Here is a 22114-nt window from a genome sequence, read left to right as displayed (position 1 = left end):
TTCTTTAGCAGCTTGATCGCCGTAAATTTTTTGACATGTAAAAAACTTGCTTCAAGATTACATTGCCAGGAGAGTCTCAACCTTTTTTCAATAATTTGCTTCAAGTTTGTCTTCTTTCATAACGGGGTGTTTGTAGACGAAGTTAAACAGATATTGGTTTACTGACGAAATAATAAAATGCTTAATAACCACAAATGTAAATTTAACACCAAAGTGCACTGTATTGGTAAACAAATTCGACCCTTTCAATTATACTACCAATTGATGATAGTCTCCTTTGCAATGTCATAGGAGAGATAATTAAATCTTGTATTCCTAGACAACTTGGTCAAAAAATGTTAGTAGCGCAGAACCCATATAAATAGCTATAAATAATAGTTTTCAAAAATTTAAACCACAAGTATTCATGAACTATAAAAGTTTCGACAAGCTTTGTCTTGCAGACCAATCAAAATAAAGCTGCGATCATGCGACACTTTAAAAGGGACTATTTGCATAATCCATTTAAAACAATAGAGTTCAGACTGCTTTGGAATTGTTGCCTCAGCGCCAAAAAGGCCAGAGCATACTTTCGGTGACATGCAACTCTAAGTTCGTGACTCTTGACTGTAGAGTAATAGTTAACTTTTTGAAGTTATTACACCTTGGAACAATGTTTCTGATACTGGTGGTACTTCTGACGGTGAGAGTAATGGTGAGTCATGATTAGATTTATGTCGATAGCTTAGAATTAACGTTATTTCACTCATCCAATCCCGTCTAGCGGAGTTTATTAACAAGATGATCCAGCTCTTTATTGTTTGGAATTTTGCAATCCTCTTAGGATGGCTAAAGCCGTAAATAAATGACCACAATTTTAAACATGTTGAGAAGAAGAGAATTTGATCTTAACTGGCCCCACAATGCCACGTGGCATTGTGGGGCGCGGCTGTTCTTAAACTGCGATCACAAAGGGTTGCTTTGGCGAAAACCGGTTTAAAGCCGGCTCGTAACGGAGAAAATTGGGGTTAAAATACTGTCTTTGGGCTTATTTTAGTTATCCATTCATGATCAAACCAAACAAACGAATAGTGTTCGTGTCAAAGTTGAATGTGCCGAGTCTGCAAATTCCTATCAATAAGTTGCGTCATCTCGCAATCGATTATTCTACGATACCTAACGAGTTTCAAAACTGATATTATATAAGTCGTTTAACTAATTAAAATCACGTCTTTTTTAACAGAACAAAGTTGAAAAGTGATTTTCGTTGCTTTCCGCAACTCCGTGTGTTCAGTTCTCGTTTGTCTCTTTAGTGACCGGAATTGCCATAATTAGACTTGCTTACCATATGTTTACGCATTTAATTTTCACGCTATTCATGAATATTCTGCACATTTGCTTCAAGGACAGTCGGGAAATGTCTGCTACTATGCGCTAGACATCATATTTACTTGTAACACAAACAGATCAAAGGACTTTCTGCCTTGTTCGTATTTGACAGAGGGGCTAAATCGCCCGTGAAACAACGTTATTTACAACTATTCGTACCGCGCACTGACTAACAACTGCAGTGCAACACAAGACATCGATTGCATCATGAAGTTGTGATGACATTATTGGAGACTTTATCGTCACGCGGGTTTCTTAAAAACTGCAAGCATTTAGTTCGTGAAGAATAACAGAAATGGGCTGGCTTATTACCATTGAAAAGGCTATTAGTTCTACTGTTACAAGGTAATGGTTTGCCCTTTGCGCGAGGTTTTCGACATGTTCAGTGGTGTGGAAAAGCATGTTTGATGTCGGCAACCATTGTTTGATTTCAACGATGAATTCGCCACTTCGCGAGCATATTCCTCGTACAGAAGGGATAAACTGTCAGGTTGGAATACCCATGCTCCAAAAATGTGCAACGGTTGTTGGGAAAACCCCTTACAGGCAAAAGTTGACATGTTAAAAGTTGTTTTACTTATGTAATCACAAGTATAAAGTCGCATCTGTAGAATTTAACCATCTAAAAACGTAGAAAGTTTGTCATTTTTCCTTTGGCAACTGTCGCTTACCACCCAAGATCTAAGAAAGCTTAAGATATTTCGACATCACGTAGTAGTCGTTGCTTCAGTAAAGAGAAATAGTGCCGGGCACTGCGCCGCTGTTTTGGTCATAATTTATCTCAATAAGGATCGTTTTAATCACCCCATGTGGTCAAATATTGAGAAAGCTTTCAAGTTTGTATTTATTACCTCAGTACGCAATTGCAAGATATTATAATTACTGTGTGGGAGCTCTAGATTGTATCATTTTAGCGGATTACGAGTAGTTGTAGCTGGGACTAGACATGATTTAATTTTTCCCTTACTATCGACACGTAACTTGGCCTCTATAGCTTGAGGCAGCTTGCTTTTCTCATGATAGAACAAAGGCAAGAGAAAGGTTTAGAGACTGCGTTGATTGTTTCCAGTATTTTGGGCCATTATTTTTGATTGGATGCGATAAATGCTTCAATGATGCCTTCGCTGAGTTGTATTGTGTTTGGGCCTACCCCTACTTTTCAGAGGCTATTTATGTCTATTTATTTATTTCATGATTCTTTGCCAATTTATTGAGCTAAGGTACCCAAAGTAACAACTCGGAACTTTTCCGCCTTTTCTTTACAGCTTTCTTTCGAGGTTTTCCACTACCAAAAGAAATGTAAATAGATTTAAGCACTCATTTTACAAAAACAAAAAACAAAACAAAAAAACAAAACAAAACAAAAAACAAAACAAAAAACAAAACAAAAAACAAAACAAAACAAAAAACAAAACAAAAAACAAAACAAAAAACAAAACAAAAAACAAAACAAAAAACAAAACAAAAGACAAAACAAATCACAAAATTTGTTCAAATTTGATAGGGTTTAACCTAATAAGTTTCCCCCAGCTAAGATAAGCCACTTTGAATTTGATTTTAAATCAACATTTCATTAACTTACAGAGTTCCACAGCCTTGAACTGCCTACCAGGCTATTACTTTGATGGCAAAGGGTGCACCAAATGCACCCAATGCCCTCTGGGTTACGGTTTAAAGAATCATTGCTCAGACACTGAGGATACTCAATGCCAGCCTTGCATCGAAGGATACGACTACTCAGATACCAGTGGATTAGACGAATGCATTCTGTAAGTTTTTCCCGGAATAAAACTCCTTTTGTTATCTCGTCGTAGAAGTTAAATGATATGCTTATCATGTTTTTTAACTGTCAGACACTTTCTTTACTCTCAATCATCTATTTTATCACATGACCCATTTCGCGCAACCCCATAGAACTGAAACCATGTTGAAAGCTGACGTTTGTGGGGCTGGACGGGTGACAGCAGTAAATAAAAATGAGAAAATAGGTCACGTTTTTCGATAAATGGTGAGTTTCTTATTCTGACTGGAAAAAAATTAAACATTTTTTTTGTAGAATTAAATGAGGTTTCCCGCTCGCGCCAGTCTATTGTGTACTAATTAAGTTAAAAGAAACTTATTAAACTTTTCAAACTTAGTCAGTGGTCATGTGATAAAATGTTTAAAAATGTTTATTGACTGAGGTAGGTCGGGCCGGACAGGAAAATATTTGGTTACCTTTCATGACGCACAGCATCCTTAAAGGTTTACTAAAGCTATAGTTGTCTTTAATTGCAAAATGAAATATCCTGCGAAAGCTAACACTAACCTTTCATGAATCTATAATTGAACATAAGTTGAACTTTGATAGTGCAAATCTTTAAGAATCCCTTAACCCTTTAACCGGGCTGGATCCAATTGTTAATTCACCCCTCTTGCTGCAACACATATCTTTGTAAACTAGTCACAACTAGTTCAACTCTATCCATTCAGCTCAATGGATAGAGCACTGGACTGTTGTGCGGGAGGTCGAGGGTTCGAGACCCGGCCGGACCAACACTCAAGGTCTTAAAAATAATTGAGAAGAACATGCTACCTCTCTATAACATCAAGAAATAGTTAGATATTCTAGTCTTCTCGAATAGGGGCGAATAAATGGAGGTCCCGTCTCCTGCAGGTTAAAGGTAGGAGACGTTAATTTCTCACGCACGAGATTACTGTGTGATGGATGTCCTCCCCAGGGGCGGGATGGGTGGGTTGGGATTGGTTTAGGCTGGTGAATCTAGTAGGGGACTACGTGTCCTATTGTTCTCTCGCCTGTACACTGTACGAATCTTTAGAAACAAGAATTTGGTGATGGATCAAGTTGACAACTTCTACTTGATAAGTTTGAGTTTCCTCTTTACCTCTGTTGGATAATGTATGGATATTTTGGGGAGAAGTTATGTGTTAGTCACTTTTGGGGGTTAAAGGGTTAAGTGATCCCTTTTTGGGCAGGAATAGGGGTGTTTAATCAAATACATTTTTATCTGACTTTTAAGGTGAGATTTAAATGTGTCTTGCTGTTTTAACATCTTTAACTGACGCATTAAAGATAACCTCATTGTAATCTGAACTATCAATAGAAATTTCATTACAACCCAGCCAACACTTGCATTATATGCAGGTGTGGGAAGGAGGGGTAGTAGGGGAGTTGAACATAATTGCTCTTCTCCTTGGCTCTTGCGCCGACACTGTCAGGGATTCTCCTGAGAAGATGAAAACCAGTATTTAACAAACCTACGAAGGCTACCATGGTCTATTTTATTTTATTTGTCTTTAGCTTCGCAACGTTCACTCGACACATTAGCACCTTGTTTTATTATTAACAAGGATTTTTGCCGTCCTTCTAAAGAAAATAATTGAATCGAGTGTTTTTGTTTTCGTTTGTATAAGGTGTGATACCTATTCAAATTGCCTACCCGGACAATCTAAAATCGTCAAAAAGTGTACGGTATCCTCCCCACCCGAATGCGATGGATGTGAAGATGGATACTACATAGACAAAAAAGTCAGTGCATGTGCAAAGTGCTCGCCTCCATGCCGCTTTAATGAGGAAGAAGTGCAAAAATGCTTGACACAGCATGACCGCATTTGCACACCGAGAAGTACACATACAGATGCAGTGTCAACAACCTCATCAACTCCCATAACTTCAACTTCAAGTACTTCTGGTAACCTTGCTTTGAAGTAATGTCGACGTAGCCTCTAACTAGAAACACTAAAAGCTAGACTCTCAAATATTCCCTAAGCTTGTTAGTTCAGTTCAAAACATTTCCCACAAATGTTTACCATCCGTAAGCCAATATCAGTGTCATCATTTTTCCTACTGAGCCAGGTGCGTGGAAGTCTCTGTAATTTAAAGACAAGAGCTGATCGTAGTGGACCAAAGAATAAACAGCAGCATGCCACATAGAACCATACTCTTAGATAATGTAACTTGGCTAACATTTTATTCAAAAGTGGTTTGACCTCAATTCCTCGTGGCTTTTCATTACTCAATGATTGATTTAACGAAAACTGCCTAAAAAGGGCGTTTAACTACAGTAATTAGAAGGTTGAAAGAAATCAATTGCTTAGTTCTGGCTTTACGACTTTCAATCGCCTTGCGATTACAACTAAACACATGGTTATATTTGTTGTCAGGAAACAACTCAAAGGACAAGGTGGTATCTAAAAGTACGAAACGGCAGACTGTTGTTACGACGAAGACCGCGGACTCATCAGAAGTGCCGAGGACTGAGGGCTCGTCTAGGGAACAGAAAGCTGATCAGGACAAATACCTGACGATTGGCATTTCTGTGGTAGTTGCCGTCGTAGTACTAGCACCGTTGAGTACTTTTGCCATATATAAATTTTGCAAAGGAAGAAGGAGAAAACTTATTCAATTGACTCAAGAGGAAGTTCCTCTTGAGCCAATTAGGCAGAGAAATGGTGAGAGTTTTTTAAGTCTTGATATTAAAATATCAACTATGTACCTCGGCTGTTCAGCTACACGTAAATGCGCCCCAATTTAAGGACACTATTAGCTTAGTAACATTTGAAGTTACTATTTCGTCAAAATAACCATAAGTCGTTTCCCATCTAAGCTAGTTTAGTCGTTTCGCTGTAAGATGTCATCGTGAAAGTTTAAGCAACAGTTCTAAGTGTTCTCTTGTTCTTTATATTTCTTGCACCTGACGTTTGCCTGTAAAATCCTGAATATTCTTAAAGCTGTATTGCATGTATGTTGCCTATACCTTTGAAGAGCCAAAGAACCTTCTTCGTTACAATCACAAGTAGGATATTACTGCATTGCGTTGACTTAGTCGTCAGTGTCAAGAAACTGTATTCTGACCACTGTTTTGACATTGAATTTAAAGAGAAAATTGATAATCAAAGTAACAACATTAATGATGACGAATTAGAAAGAATGTCAAAGTCATACACTATCGCGAGCTTCATGTCGCAGAACTTCCTGTCTCCGTTCATTTAAGATGCATTTTTTTCACTACTTATGACTTAGTTTTAAAATCACTTAATATATAATATTTTGTTACTTAAGGAACAGATCGTTTGGTGAGGGATCTTTCCACCGAGGAAAAAAAACTTTTAATAAGAGAACTCAGTGGCTCAGAGTTGGGTAGGTGAAAATCTATTTTCCTTCATAACCGTTATTCCTCTTCATTACATCGCTCGCAGCGCTCGTGGGCAAGATGGAGCGAATCCTGTGTTCTGATTGGCTACCCAAGCGGGAAAGATGGGCCCATCTTGCCCGCATGGATCCTGCGCATAAAAAATAGAATTAGAACTTCGTTCATAATTCTTGCTCTACTACCATACATGGATCACTGCAGCTTTCATCAATCAATCCATTAGTCACTTGGTTGATCAAATTTCCCTGGAATCAGTCCTGACTGGTTAGGACTGATAGCTAGATTAATCAATGAACAACAGATGTATAAATCGATGAATATTTGAATGATTGATTAATTTGTTCAGTGACTGATTGATTGATGGATTGATTGACAGACTATTACATACCAGTAGTGTAGGTAGTCTAGTCAGCACTTCCCAGGGAGACTGGGTCCAAGTTTTTTTAATTTATTCCAAACTCGGACCCAGTCTCCGCGGGAAGTGCTGACCAGACTACCTACACTACTCATACCTTTTGTTTTGAAGGGTACTCGCACTGGAAAGCTGTTCTGGACAAACTCGATGACCCCGGCTTGAGAGAGGAATCAAGGGGATGGAGAGATGACAAACAAGCCACTAATATCAACAGTTTTCTAGAAACATACGAGAAAAAGGAGGGCAGCACAGTTAAGAAATTGATTAAAGCCATGAAAGATGCTGGTCTGGAGGTTCCTGCCAATTCAGTGCAACAAAAGCTTTGTCCAGATGAAGTAGGAGCTAGTGGTAATACTACTGAGGTTACTTATGTATGAAAGGTCATTTTATCATTAACAAGTAGATCCCATTTTCCATGGCCGGGACTCGTAGGCAACATTTACTATCTGAGAAAGGATTTAATATAGTTTATGAGCACTTATCATCACAGCATTTCGATTTCATTTCCATTATGCATTTGGTCTGCAAGACAATTAGTGTCTCATGATACATGGGGTCTGCTTGTTTCTGTAATTAAAAGTAACCAGTAGGTGTCAATATCCTATCATTGACTGGGGCGGATCCAGGATTTAGTCAGAGGGTTTCGGAGAATTGTCCGAGGGCATGATCCCCTGGGAGATTTGAAAATTAGGTCTCAGGAAAAATAATTTCCAGCACTTTGAAGGAAAATTTAGGGGGTTCGACCGAATTACTCGAACCACCGCTGGATCCGCCCCAGATTGAAAAATAACTGAGCAAAAGGTAAACACAGTGTCATCAGTCTTCTAGCAGTCTTGAATCCAAAACATAATTACTTACAATGACTGGTTGGACTACACAGGCCACCAATTTAGACGTACAATTCAGAGGCCAATCATTTTCTCTACTCGCCAAGGTTATAGTAAAACAAAACCAAACAAAAAGGAAAGAAGAGAGGAATAAAAGGGTTCAATTTGTGTTTCCCTCTGTAATAATATAATCTGAACACTTAAGCTTTTTAAAAGCGCGACGAATACAGATGACAATAGTTGAAAGATGACAAGAATTCTACTCTGTTGATTCAACGAGAAGCGCGCGGTAGAAAAGAAAACAGTTTTTTATGCTGCTCGTCTATTTTCTGAGCTCGGTACCATATTTTTCCAAAGATTTTTCACATGTTTGTAGGGAAAAGGAACAAGAGCAAAATAATTGTCATAGGATTGTAATTTTTGTTGCATGCAAGCTGACAAGAGATAGGAATTTACCATGATAATTGTATATATTTTGGTATCACTTTTTTTTTTGATTAATTTAAAAAGGTATTGCATAGTAATGTCATGATTAGGTAGATCAATTCATGACTTTTATAGTCACAGTATGTTGCCATTAGCCCAGCTGACATATTTTATATGACATACCCCATATAGTAGATGGTAACAAACAACTTCTTCAATTGCTATTAATGAAAGCTTTGTAAAACTTGGAAGTTGTATACAATTAGTTTGCTTGATTAGTATCTAGTATCTATTTTGTCTTGTCTTTCTGTTTGTCATTTTTGTTTTTCTTGTTTTTTTTTTGTATGTTTGTTGTTAGTTTGTTTGCTTTCATAGTTTACCATAGCTATAGGTAATTATAAGTGACTTTATTCATGAAAAACGCATCTGAATATATTTGGAGTCCTTCCTCACCCTTTTATTTTCCAACATGTAAGGCTAATTCCTTTTGGTTGTCTCTGGCTCATTTTATCTTTATCAACCCTTTTTAAATTTCTCAATTTTTTTTTTCCAAAGAAAGTTTTTAACTCTAATGTTCCTGAAGTAAGTTGGGGTTTCAAGGTTCTTCTCTCTGCACAATTTTTGATTCTCTCCTTTTTAATTGTCTGGATTCACCCTCAGTAGGACATCAAAAATGGAAACACGAAGGAAATTATCGACCACTGTGTATTCAATAATATCAAGTTCTTATTGTTAATCCGCCCCTACTCCTCTCGCTGCCACATATTTCCTTGTAAATTAGTTGTGAGAATTTAGTGTTAGGTCAGGATGACAACCTCTACCTAATATTAGTTTGTTCACTCTCATTACTTGTGGGCTGGATAATGGATGAACATGATAGAGAGAAGTTTCATGTCAGTCACTTCTGGGGTTAATGATATTTGCTATGCTTTTCTTTAATTCCATATTTATTATGAGCTGTTTATATTACAGTAATTTATTGTGAAGTATCCTACCTCTAATATAAATTGATTTTTTGAATTTAGGATATGTTTAATATAATAATGGATAGAATTTTGTGTATATTTGTTATGTTAAATGTTATCTGGTATTTGGAAAAACTTCAAATAATATTTTATTTCAATTACGCATAAAAATAACTATTTGAATATCATTTGATATTTATCTTATTTTATAGTAATTAATCATTTGTCTGATCAACTCTGCCTATAGATTTGACCAGCAGAAAAGGAAGGGAGAGGGGAGTAGCTGTACTTTTGTTGTAGAACAAAGAGATGGGGGGAGAGAGAGGGGAGGGGCATATAAAGGAATTTGAACAGTTACCAGTACTTGAAATGTACTTGTTTTTTTTAATAAAGAGACAGTTTTAATTTAATTTGCAGTCATTTTTCATTTGCCATTTTAAGACAAAAATGAGGAAAAGAAAAACAGAAACAACAAACCAAGGTATAAAAGAAATATTTGGATCATATACAGTTTTTTTTTCGCATTTTTATACCCTTAGATTAAATATTGCCAAATTAAGGCACTAACGAAATGGAAAAATTACCCTCACCCTCAGCCCCCCCCCCCCCTCCACGCAAACACACCCTTGAGGAATTCGTTGGTCATCAAGTGTCGAAGTAACAGTGTATATCTCGCGCCATGATCATGACCCATGGGGCAACAGTGGTGGGGGATTCGAGATACCAGCGAAGGGACTTGGGGACTGGTCTGAGATTTGAAATTTCAGGTCATTGATGAAACTTACTACTAACCCTAAAAGAGTAAAATAAAACTAATCTCGATTTTCTTTAGATCCGAAATGTCAATGCCTTGGAATATCAGAGTTTCGCTTCTGACGACAATTTGAGCCGATTGCAGTTGTGATATTTTGATGATTTTGTGATGGTACCTCGGTAGATCTGAAACTAGGAGACACCGTGATCGGCTCATGGTAGAATTTATCGCATAGGAAACGAAGGAGTGTAAGCTAGAAAAATATATGTAAAGCTACAGAAAGAACGACATTCACAACTGAAGAGGGGCCGTAAGGGAGTCTACTGCACGATTCACGACTATTAAATATAACGAATCACGGTAATCGATACTATAACTTCACGCTTCACGATAGAACATGATAGTGAAAAATAATCGTGCGTTTTTGAAAACCTTAACATCGTGAGTTTTTTCCGTCATTTCATGCCAAGCGTCAGTTCCATCGCCTTTTTGTAAGAAGTTCAAAGAACTTGACAGGTCGATAAACCTAATCTCAAACACAATTAGTGAATTCCCGCATTCTCCCGCCAAAATTCGCCAGTTAATCGGATTTGGATATGCTACATCATAGTCATTTGTAGTGGGGGTGGGGAGGAAGAAGCAAACAAAGGTGGGAGACTGGGTTCGTTTATAGATCCATTCCCGTGGTCAAATGAAATTAGGAGGAAGGAAATTTAATGGTTATCAAGCAACACAGACGAATAACCAAAATAAATAAGAAGTGGCTCCACTTCCTAGTATTAGGATTTAGAACTTGAAAACGCTTTTACCGGGAAAAGTGACGGATGAGGAACCGACGAGGGCTTTCAAGAAAATAGCGAGGTTACAAAGTTGTCAAGATGGCGGACGAAGGATTGAAAGTGCAAATGAGTATTCGCCAAAATGCTGAAGAATTGCAAGACATCATGAAGGAGTTAAACAGTTGGCAGGATGAAATGAAAATAAAAGATGAAGATCTTCGAAATTCAAAGACAATAACAAAAAAGGTTTGAGGAGAAAGCGTGTTTCAGTTACATATCGTAGAGACTGCGGTACTAAAATTTATAGCTGTAACGCAAGTATGCTTTCAGAATAGCTAATGATTTCTTCGAAACGAAGGAAAAGAACGCAATATCGCTAAAAAAAGAATTTTTTAAATATTTTTCTGATAAGTTCAATATCTAACGCTCTGTAATTTGCATACCACATCCTGGTCTTAATCCAAAAACGACTTCGACGAGTCGCTGTATTGTTTGATTCGATTACCTAGGGCCATTCCATTTAAAATCCGCACCCCCCCCCCCTCTATTGAAGGCTTTCCTGTAACACCCCTCCAGAAAAGAAATTTTTTAACCCCCTTCAGAATTGCCTGAAATTACCCCCTTCAGAATTTTATGTAGCTATCAAGCAAACCAATTGAACCCCCTTCAGAAACTACTCGTGAGAATTTCTGTCAAGGGTACTTTATGGCGACCCCTCTCAGAAATAATGGTTCAACCCCCCTAAGAAGAAATATAGCATTGACTCCCCCTCCCCCTAAGAAATCCCAGGCCTTCAATTGGGGGGGGGGTGGAGATATTAACTGGAATGGCCCCTAATTGACCCTTGCCTTGCGCATTATGAAGCTTTTAACATTTACTACCATCCTGACTTTTTTGTTGTTTTTATTTCAATCAGGTAGTCAGAGCCAAGATAAAATCGTGTATAGTGCATGTCAGCCTCAAAATCTGTACAATGTGCCATTTGTAACCTAGGCTGCCTCATCAACAATTTTTCATGACCACCGCACAGTCGGTTGTGAATGTTGTGAATGTTGTGATCATCTTAGTGGGATCATTGAGAGTGAGGAATGTTTCAACGACCTGACAGAAGATTATTTCTTCATGACTTCCCTCAATTCCATGACTATATAAATGCAGATCAAGCATTCATACCATTTCCATCGCACAATAATTTCTAATCCATGTATGGTGTATGCAAACACAAGGGATTCTAGTGACCATTCATTTTACATTGTTTGCTGCAGAACCTTCCTCCTGTGAGGAATCTAGCCAAGAGAAAGAGAAAGAAAAAGAAAAAGAGAGAGTTGCCTTCTGATTCTGCTGACAAAGAGAAACCAGAAGTTGCAACAAGAATTAGTTCCTATGACTACAGATCATGGGATAAATTTGATGTGGTAAGTATTACAAGGTTCGTACAGGTCATGGAAAACCTGGAAAGTAATGGAATTTCAAAATTTCATTTTTCAGGCCTGGAAAGTCATGAAATTTAGGTGTGGGTCATGGAAAGTCATGGAAAATCAATATGTTCTCTATGAGTGAAAGGCAATAAGACCCAAAGTTGAAAAGTTAACTGACTAGTCCAACAAAAATCAGATTTAATTTCATTATTTAGAACAACACCATCAGTTATTGCTTACCTTAGGTCATGGAATCTTTCAAAAGGTCATGGAAAAATTCATGGAAAGTCATGGAATTTTAACTGGTCAAAAGTGTACAAACCCTGTATTACATCTCTATTTCTTTACCGAGCTAAAAATTTACCATCATTCTTATTCTCTTTATATTAACATGATGCTGTCGACATTGCTGTTCCTAGCAGTGTGCAGAATTCATGTCCTATGCAAACTTTGGAATGGGCCTTGCTCACCACAGAGTGTTTGTGGCTCAGTGGTAAGAGCATCAGAGCATGGAATCTGAAGGTCTGGGGGTTCAATTCCTTTTGGGGACTCAGAGTTTTTTCTTTGTGCCATATATTTATTTGTTATTTATACATGTATTTACTTGTTCAATGGCTCCATCAGGATAAAGTGTTAAAAGACATGGATGAAGCAGATGAAATGAAGACATTTTCCAGTTCTGAGGAAGAGAGCAAAGAGACTGATGAGGATCTGGAAAACGAGCAAAGATTACAGAAGGCACTACTCGAAAAGGACAAGGTCAGATTTTGAGTTTGTCGGCTAATTACAGAGTCCTTTAAAAGAATCCATATCTACTCTTTTTGAAATTCCCCTCATTAAGATTAGTTGCTTTTGGGAAAAAACCACATAACCAAGCTTTGGAATAATTTGCTGAGCTCTGTGCGTGCTTTTTCTTCCTCTAAACAGTTTAAATATTCACTCTTTAAGTATTATAATAATGCCTTTAACCTTGATGTATTTAATACTTGGAAATCTATCTGTTGTAAATGCTGCTCATTCTGTAATATTGTCTCTTCTAAGCGCTGCTGTTAAACGAATTTAATCATCAACAATAATGATTGTATAATGTGCGACATACTTTGTAATTACATATAAACTATTATTTTTGTTATATAATCTTTGGATATATATATATATATATACATATAGAGAGTTTCTATATTAATGTTGTTTGTAATTCGATATTTAAAAATTTTTTTTTTTTTGGGGTGCACTTAATTTGGAGCCTCACTCTGTTGTGTCATTCCTTGGCCCCCTTTGTTGTCATCATTATTATCTTATACCACCTCCCAGTTAGCTCAATGGATAGAGCACTGGACTGTTGTGTGGGAGGTCGAGGGTTCGAGCCCTGGCCGGACCAACACTCAAGGTCTTAAAATAATTGAGAAGAATATGCTACCTTTCTATAACATCAAGAAATGGTTAGATATTCTAGTCTTCTCGGATAGGGACGAATAAATGGAGGTCCTGTCTCCTGCAGGGTTAGGGGTAGGAGATGTTAATTTCCCACCCATGAGAATACTGTGTGATGGATTTCCTCCCCTGGGGTGGGATGGGTGGATTTGTTGGACATAGGGGACCCATGTCCTATTGTTTCTGCTCCATTTCTTGGTACAAATCCTTAAATAAATAAATAAATAAATATCATAGAAAAGTCCGAGCCCCAGATGGGACTTAAACCCATGACCCTCCGTGATCTAGTCGGATGCTCTAACCACTGAGCTACTGGAGACTATGGTGAGCAAGGGTCAATTTGTGGGCCTCGACTGGAACCGCATCACGTGGCTACACAGCCAAGTATTGGTCAGCGCCTGTGAAACTCACTAACAGCTACAAGCCGCACGATGCGGTTCCAGTCGAGACCCACAAATTGACCCTTGCTCACTATAGAGTCTCCAGTAGCTCAGTGGTTAGAGCATCCGACTAGATCATGGAGGGTTGTGGGTTCAAGTCCCATCTGGGGCTCGGACTTTTCTATTACACTAAAATTGTTTCATCTTTACATGCACGCTCACTTTGGAGGTTGGTTGGCCCCATCTTGATATGCTTTAATGTGACAGCGTGATGCTGTTAGTGAGTTTTACAGGCGCTAATAAATATCATATTATTTTATTATATCTGTGTTATTTGTATGTTTTAAGGGTGGAAGCTAAGTAAATAAAAAACAATGAAATTTGATTTAGTAAAAAATATAATATTTTATTCCTACTTAAAGGAAAGTAAACTGAGTCCTTGTGTTAAAGAATACAAAATGCATTTTTAACAAAAGGTGCAATCATTATGTTGAAGATTTCTTAATTGACAAACAAATTATGTATTTCGTCACACAGATACTCAGTATGTAGACTGCAACAGCTTGACAGCTTTTTGCTAGTCTTTGTCAAGTGATGAAGTCAACAGGCCATGTATCACAGATTTGATCACAATAACCATTGATAGCAACAACCACTCATCCTTAAAAAAACTGGGGAACTTCCAAAGTGGAGGAATTTTTACTTTAGACATTGTCTCCAACAGAGATATTTTCCCAAATGTACAATATATTTGTTTATTTCAGAAACTGTGATTTGAGGATGATTAGAGACTGAATTGGATGACATGCTGTTCTGCCAATTAATCACAAGGATAATGGTTATGATTAATTGGCAGAACAGCATGTCATCCAATTCAGTCTCTAATCATCCTCAAATCAGACTCCTGCTTTGTGGTCATCCAATTTTGCTAATCACTTAGATGATGATTATGGACTGAATTGGATTCCACTCAGTCCTTTAACCATTACTGATATTTTCATTAAGTGTGTTGATTGCTCAATCTTGGTTACAATACGAAGCAATTATTTAATTTGTGATACCTGAGGAAATATCCCTGAGAGTGCTCTTTGGAAGGGTCCCCACTAGAAATTACGAACAAATAAGCCAAAGTTAAAAATTATATAATTACATATAAATAAAAACAGTGGTTACATAATTTTAAATCTAACAGAATTAACTGTGTCGTTTTGTATATGCAGTCATTTCCTCTCCCAATAACATACAAATAAACAGGAAGAACACCTGTCCATTAATGATTAAAAGGTAGAATCATATCAAATTTTATATCTTGATTTAACTGAACTTTAATTTACATGTGCATCCACAGGGAAATGCACTTTTTAGGGAGGGTAAATATGAAGCAGCCATTAACTGCTACACAACTGGAATTCAGTTTGACGCAACAAATGCTATACTCCCAGCCAACAGAGCAATGTGTCTTCTAAAATTGAAAAGGTTAGTCTTAATTTCCTCTCAAAATACTTGTTTTGTTTGTTTACAAGTTTGTTTTTTTAAAGTGATATGAACTGAGATGCCATAAGGTCACCTATATAAAGCAACAGTGACACTGATACTAATGATGACTTCGACAGTGACAGAAACAGTGACAGTGATAATGATGGTTAGGATGACGATAGCGATAGAGTAATAATGTTAAAAATTAGATTAGAAAATTAAAATAAAGAAAAAAAGCAAAAACAAATTTTTTTTTAAACCCCATCCCTATCCCTAAGAGTGTACATTCTAAAAATGGTGTTCTTCTTGTCCAACTCTACACCTTATTTATTATAATTTATGTTCAGAGGTACTAAGGCGTACTGACAGAGCTTACATTCTACAAATGGTGTTCTTCCTGTTCGACTCTCAAACCTTTTTTATAATTAAAATTCATGTTTAGATATGGAGCTGCTGAAGCAGACTGTAGCCAAGCCTTGTCTCTGGATGCTTCATACACTAAGGCTTATCTGAGAAGAGCAGCAGCACACTTTCAGCTTGGAAGGATAGAAGAGGCAGAAGCTGACTATAAAGATGTACTGAGACTGGAACCCAGCAATAAGCAGGCTCAAGAGGAATTGAAAAACATAGAGAAGGTGATGTACTCTTGGTTACTTTATTTTTATATTCTCTCATGAGTGCAGCATGGGATACACGAAGGTACCAACTCTGTCATTTTATCCCAAATCTATGTACCAATTGTACTACTGAGTGAGGGCTGGTTTGTTCAAAGCTGGGTTAAGGTAACCCAAGGTTAGTGTGAAGTTTCATTTCATAACTGAAAGCTTTGAAAGAAAATTCGGTTTAAATCCTTGTTTCTACAGTTTGATGATTGGATGTTCCAAACAGAATTGAGAAAATTTTCTCAAAAAGGCTTTTGAACAGAGAAATAAAGAAACCTGGATTTAAATGTAAAGCTTATTTAGTGCTAATCGCCCTTCGAACAACTGGGCCTGGTACTTTTTTTCTAAATACTTATTTTATAATATTTTTTATGTTCAGCTATTGAATGACAAGAGAAAGCAAACAAATGTTGAAGAAAAGTCACCTAAGAATGAAGTAGATAAAAAGTCACCTGCAAAATCCAAGGTGAGAAAGAACGCAAGAAAAGCTCTGAAAACATTGATGTCTTAAATTTGATTCTGACTGGTCAATTGTGTACTGACTGATTACAATAAAAGATCAGCATAAAATAAAACTTCAAAGCCGTTTTACCGAAGAGACAGCTTTCAGTAACTGTTAGCAGTTTTCTTATCCTTGCAATAAAACAATTAAATGAACTATGGAGTTTAATATTCTTTTCTCTGAGTCCCCAGTTGGATCGTTAATTATTTGTAGCAGGCAACCTCGTCCTTAACAGAACATTCGTAGCAAGGGAGTTGGTCACCTTGCCACCTCAAATATTGTGAAAACTAGAAACCTCGTAGAAAAGTTGTCGGCGAAGGTCATTTCTCCTCCACTTTTTCAATGTAATACGAATATATGAAAATCATGTGTGTACTGCGGTTTCATGAAATGTAAGAAAGCGATCCTCGCAGTAATGAAACCTTATTATGTTGTAGTGGAAATAAGGCCTGAAAAAAATTCAGGCCCGCACGGGATTTGAGCCCATGACCTCTGCAATATCGGAGCAGTGATCGACCAACTAAGCGAACAAGCCAACTGGGAGCTGGTCATTATGTTGGTTCGTATTAAACCCAACAAAGTGATAAATCAATTAATTTGAACATATGAAAATCGTACTTTTATTTCAAACAGCTGGAAACTTTCTAATTAGAGGAATTTCTTGGGCTTTCACTAGTTTAGAATTGAACTGAAAAGGGTCAGAAAAACCCGTCAGTTCTAGCAGGTACTTTTAGTATTGTTTTGTTAAAGAATCGACTCGAAGAAACTCTCCTGCTTCGAAGTGGTTCATCTCCCATCATGCAACAGATGTCTGTTTTCTCCTCAGAAACCCCTTAAAAGAATTGTCATCGAAGAGATTGGGACAGAAAGTGACAGCGACCATGAAGACAGTACAGCCAAAGTTTCAACCAGAGCTCAAATAACAGCCTCTTTGCCAACTTCTGAGACAAGAAATAGTTCTAACCAAGCTGGATCTGCCGATGCCTCTGTTCGAGCCGATATTTTAAAAGTAGAATCAAAAGACAATTCCGGTAAAACTTCTCCTTTGTCATCGTCATCAACGCCGTTATCCACTCAGCCTCAGTCTCCTAAATTCCCTGCCCGGTCACAGTCTTCCTCGAAGGCATTTGCTGTGCCAAAGTCATCTGGACAATTTCAAGCAGATTGGAGAGCACTGCAAAAAGAACCTGATCAACTATTTCAGTATTTCAGGGTTAGACCATAAAGTTAACATAATTACAACTCGTATTAGTTATTGCTAACTGAGTACAGGTCAACCTTCTTTTTCCCTCATGTTACTGTGTGATTGTTGCTAATCATTGAAAGTGAACGACACTCGATGGATAGCACAAAACTGATTCATTACGTGCAGTCAGTGCCTATAGATTGCTCTAAATAAACGTCCTATCTTGAACAATTGAAAGTAGGGAGAACACGTGGAAAGAAGGCTGTTACAATCCTACATCATACACATCAAGACGTGCATCTATTTAGATTGAAGACAAAATCAAAATAGGCGTCCTATCATTACCAGTTATATTTGTGATCCATATTTTGTCAACCTCCTCTGTCTTCCTTTAGCTTGTTTTTGTTGTTGTTGTTGTTGTTGTTTTTTTGGGATATGTGTCTGTGCGTTTATTAAGTTTTTCTTGCAAATGTTCTTTGCACACTCAGACTACAGCACTCTTTCACCAGTGAATGCACTTGCTTTTATTGAAGTGACAATTTATTTGTAAAAAGCCAACAGCCAATATGGTAAATGACTACAAGTATTTTCTTTTTTTTGCTTCCAGAAAATCAACCCTGAATCTTACCCAAAGTTGTTCCAACAGTCTCTCGAGTCAGACATGCTGGTTAAGATAACGAAGCTCTTACGCGATTTCTACCTCTCGTAAGTTGATTTTTTGATCAGATGACTCGATCTCCTACGTACTTGAACAGTCTAATGTGATTTAGTGTATACTTACACCCTTGCGATTGCGCGCGAGTTTCCAATTTATAGTTAAAATAGTCTTGTGGCATTCATAGTAGCTCGCCTACGTGCGCCGCTGCATTATACGCGCCTCGAGCGCCTACAAATCAGATGTTTCCGCGCATGCAAAGCGCAGACTGTAAAAAACTACAATTCTACTAACTGCTCGAACAAATTGCAAAATGAAACGCTTGAAAGAACTACTGGAAAGCAAGATTTGGGTTTAGAACCTGAAGATGCAAGCAAATGGCTCCTTATGAGCCGCCACTTCTACCGAACGCAATGATCAACAACAGGTTTCAATGTGTTCAATCTTTATTCACTGAAGGTTCTTAGTTCAAATTTATGACCCCTACAAGCCAGTTTGCTCCCTGTAAAAGCGATGGTCTCGTGTATAAGCCGCACCCGCGATTTTTGGTCCAAGCGAAAGGTGCAGCTTATACACGAGTCTTTACGGTATACACAAATGCGTGAATTGGAAAAGAAAATAAACGTCAGTTTGAGTAAAGTGCGTGTATTGTGCTCACTGATGAAACTTGTGTTATAAGATTTTTTACTTGCATGTTCAATGTTGCATTGATGATAAGCACTTGAAGACTCTTTGGATGCTTTACATTGTTCGTTCTTTTTAGCAATGGTCTACCGATGTACAAAGAGTTGAAATACCTTTCTGAAGTGAAGAGATTCAGCATGGCTGTGATGTTTCTATCGGACAAAGATAAGACCGGTGAGTGAACTCGTGCGTCTGCTTGCACCAATTAAGTAACATGACCCCATCTTAAACAGAAAATGGTTTGAACCTGGGGCTAACATGTGATAATGTGGTGTGATCGTCCGGTTGAGTGTAGTTCCGAGAAGGACTGTTGTCCGTTGTGGTGGCTGACGTTTCGACAACCTGACCAGAAGTTATCATCTGAGTCAAGAGAATAATTATTGTCTGTCGAATGTTCTAAGTCTGGTTCGTTTAAACTGAGTGGTCAGTTTTTCCGTGATGTTATTGGCTGTAAGACTCAAGTGGCGTGAGTCGGTTGTGATTGGTCTTTTTCTATCCGTTGGCAAAGTATCCCCATCTTATAGGGAGCTGTAACAGGTTGTTTTTCAAAAAACGGATTAAAAAAAAAAAAGTTGAAACTGCGCGCTCTTAGGTTTATCTCAATTGATCATCATAAAACGATACCTCGCGATCAAAGCTGCTCAGCATGAGAATATATACGTTACTTATTCGCTCGGATAGAATGCGGTGCCTTATCCTTTAAAACTGGTTCCAACAAGTACAGGTTCACTTTGTGTGTTTCAAGAGAACCAAAAAAAGTAGCTATTCTCGACGTTCAAAACTATCTTCGAAACATCGACATAATCGGTAACTTGAAGGACGAGCATGTGCAGAATTCTAGTAGCCCAGACACATCTTACGTACGAAGCGGATGGTAAGACTACACGATGAAACCTCGCTTCCGTGTTCAAAGTTCACACTTTATACTTCGAAAGAGATGCCGAAAAAACAATGTTAATAATACCAAAAAAAGCATACACAAATATTCCCCGGTCGGCGTTTGAACTTGGACCTTTTAGTGATCCGTTATCATGCGAAGGAGAAACGAAAAGGTCCATTAATGAAACGACGCGCTCAGTTTTAAAAGGAGGCCGGAACGGTGACGCATTTTTTCTGGCAGTTTTTCAAGGTTTTCTTCGTCCACAAGCGCATTTGTTTTAACATGCCTAATCCTGCACGAGAAAAGGAACATTTGTTTTCAGTTCAGAACACAAATGTGTTGCTTGTTCAAGTGTTCTCTGACGAAATATTTGTAGAGAACATGAATCCTTAGATACGGCAAATGCGAAAAGAAACTAAATCTGAAGGTCAGTAAGAATTTTTTTTTATCACATGTTTGTTTGAAAAGAAATTGTTGAGTAATATAGGTCAAATATTAGAACGGATTCACATGTTCACTTGTATAAATTTGGATTTTCTTACATGCACTTCTTGCGTGATAAAGTTTGGTTTAGACGAGCCCTTTTCGCTAGCCAGCAGTTAGGTTTTACCAGTGGATGTTGACATAGCAAACTCACGTTTTGATTGGGTCGGAGACGTATGTCAATCCATAGTCAGAGCTGCATCCCAACTCTTTCTCTGCCAGGAGTGATCAATAAGAAAATTATCCTCAACACATGCATGTATTTTCAAGCAGAGTGGTAAAAGGACAGACAAATATCGACTAAAAGGATAATGTTGGATTTAACGCCGAATTCTCAGAGCTTGATGTACAAAACAAAATAATTGAACAAATTTTTTTGTTTTTGTTTATTTATTTAATCACTTTCACCAGAGTGTGGTGAGGGTCGCACAACAGAGCGAGGCTCCAAATTAAGTGCGCCCTATATCCCAATTAAATACACATCTAACGATCCCTACTTGCAAAATAGCGAAGCTCCTCGAGGCGAGAGGAAATAAACATTAAAGAGATTAAATTGAGTTATTGGCAGTGAAAGGGTCAAAACCTAACAACATAGGAGATATGTTAAGGACATTGTTAAGACTTAAATTATTTTTCCATTGTCTTTACCACCAACAGTTCGCTTACTTACACTGCTGATATTATTTACAAAGTCAATGTTGCAATCATACATTGCTAAGACTCGTTATATATACTTCAATACTGATCACTAACAATATTCTACAAAACCATACCACTTATTTTAAATGAAAATGAATTGGTAGAATCAGAATGATTCTGAGTTAAAGGAAAATTGCACTCCACCTTGTTCTGCTTCTCTCTACAGCGGTCACTTTCACATCGAAATTTGTAATTATTTTACTTCACTTCACTTGCCGAGAATGATGATTTCAGATGAAGAGATGTTCCATTTCCCTAGTCAAGTGTTATTTAAGTGTCCTTTGCATTTATATATTTTTTTTATGACAACTGTACGTCACTCTTGAAGGGAGACGTGCTAAGATAAACTGCAGTTCGCCCCCAACAACTTTATAACGAAATAGTAATGCGATTGCTTCTTAATCTAATATATTTGCGAGGAAAAAGTAACAACGTGATGATCAAAAGTTGAGACTAATTTATGTGTTGTGTATATGTCCTATTGCAGTTATCCGCGACCTTTTACAGAGTCTAAAACAAAACAAAGAGGAATGGAAATTGACTGATGATGACGTCAGAAATTTAGCTATGAAATATGGAGTGTCTTGAACGTGTACCTTGCAAATTTAACACGCCACAACACTGTTTACCAAGGGATGTCACCCGTGTTTCCTTCAATGTACACTGAACAGGCCCAGAGAGAGAGAAAGATACCGAGTCACTTGTGATTCTTGTGAAGTTTACGATGTCGGCGATATGGGGCTGAATACGAACTCAAGGCCTACTGCCTCGGGGAACCAACAGTGCGGAAGAGGTTTAATACTGCTTTTACACTAAAGCTAAAACCCGTTTAACAGCTGTTTTGTCAAACACGGTTTGGAATTGTTTTCTCCATTAACGTTGCTTTAACTGATGTTTTTCGACCTCAGATGTAGTACAACGACAATAAAATTTGATATTACTTGAATTATACGTATAATTAATTTTTT

The 22114-nt window shown here is 37.6% G+C and overlaps 2 protein-coding genes across 11 annotated transcripts in view; both read left to right on the top strand.

Annotated features, from left to right (window-relative positions):
• The window catches only part of LOC111319087 (uncharacterized), a 28067-nt gene extending 18660 nt beyond the window's left edge, over positions 1–9407 (top strand). For 4 of the 8 annotated variants that reach the window (XM_088760516.1, XM_088760513.1, XM_088760518.1 and 1 more), the window contains 5 exons: positions 2953–3137; positions 4783–5060; positions 5533–5820; positions 6431–6508; positions 7048–9407. In XM_088760516.1, the coding sequence (XP_088616642.1) occupies positions 2953–3137; positions 4783–5060; positions 5533–5820; positions 6431–6508; positions 7048–7313 (1095 nt within the window). In that variant the 3' untranslated portion in view covers positions 7314–9407. Of the gene's footprint in view, positions 1–493; positions 695–1722; positions 1859–2952; positions 3138–4782; positions 5061–5532; positions 5821–6430; positions 6509–7047 lie in introns of those variants that run through there. The other 4 variants (XM_088760519.1, XM_088760517.1, XM_088760515.1 and 1 more) reach the window with 4 other exon arrangements.
• Positions 9408–10587: 1180 nt separating this feature from the next.
• LOC111337270 (RNA polymerase II-associated protein 3) lies at positions 10588–22092 on the top strand. Of its 3 annotated transcripts, none has more exons than XM_088760898.1 (11): positions 10791–10933; positions 11953–12102; positions 12528–12627; positions 12730–12864; positions 15268–15395; positions 15838–16030; positions 16437–16523; positions 17386–17772; positions 18353–18450; positions 19164–19258; positions 21634–22092. In XM_088760898.1, the coding sequence occupies exons 2-11, from the start codon at positions 12071–12073 to the stop codon at positions 21732–21734; spliced, it is 1356 nt and encodes a 451-aa protein (XP_088617024.1). In that variant the 5' UTR covers positions 10791–10933; positions 11953–12070; the 3' UTR covers positions 21735–22092. The 3 variants fall into 3 exon arrangements, with proteins under 3 accessions (XP_088617022.1, XP_088617024.1, XP_088617023.1); XM_088760897.1 differs by having other exon boundaries at positions 12525–12627; XM_088760896.1 differs by lacking the exon at positions 12528–12627 and having other exon boundaries at positions 10588–10933.
• The last annotated feature ends 22 nt before the right edge of the window (positions 22093–22114 follow it).

The sequence above is a fragment of the Stylophora pistillata genome, chromosome 5 (assembly GCF_964205215.1).
Source record: "Stylophora pistillata chromosome 5, jaStyPist1.2, whole genome shotgun sequence".
NCBI lineage: Eukaryota > Metazoa > Cnidaria > Anthozoa > Scleractinia > Pocilloporidae > Stylophora > Stylophora pistillata.
This window is presented reverse-complemented; position numbering and strand designations above follow the sequence as displayed.

Coding starts and splice junctions, on each gene's coding strand:
- LOC111337270 (XM_088760896.1), top strand. CDS start 10,787: ATGGCGGACGAAGGATTGAAAGTGCAAATGAGTATTCGCCAAAATGCT. Junction 16,031..16,436: donor AATTGAAAAACATAGAGAAG/GTGATGTACTCT, acceptor TTTTATGTTCAG/CTATTGAATGACAAGAGAAA. Junction 19,259..21,633: donor ATCGGACAAAGATAAGACCG/GTGAGTGAACTC, acceptor GTCCTATTGCAG/TTATCCGCGACCTTTTACAG.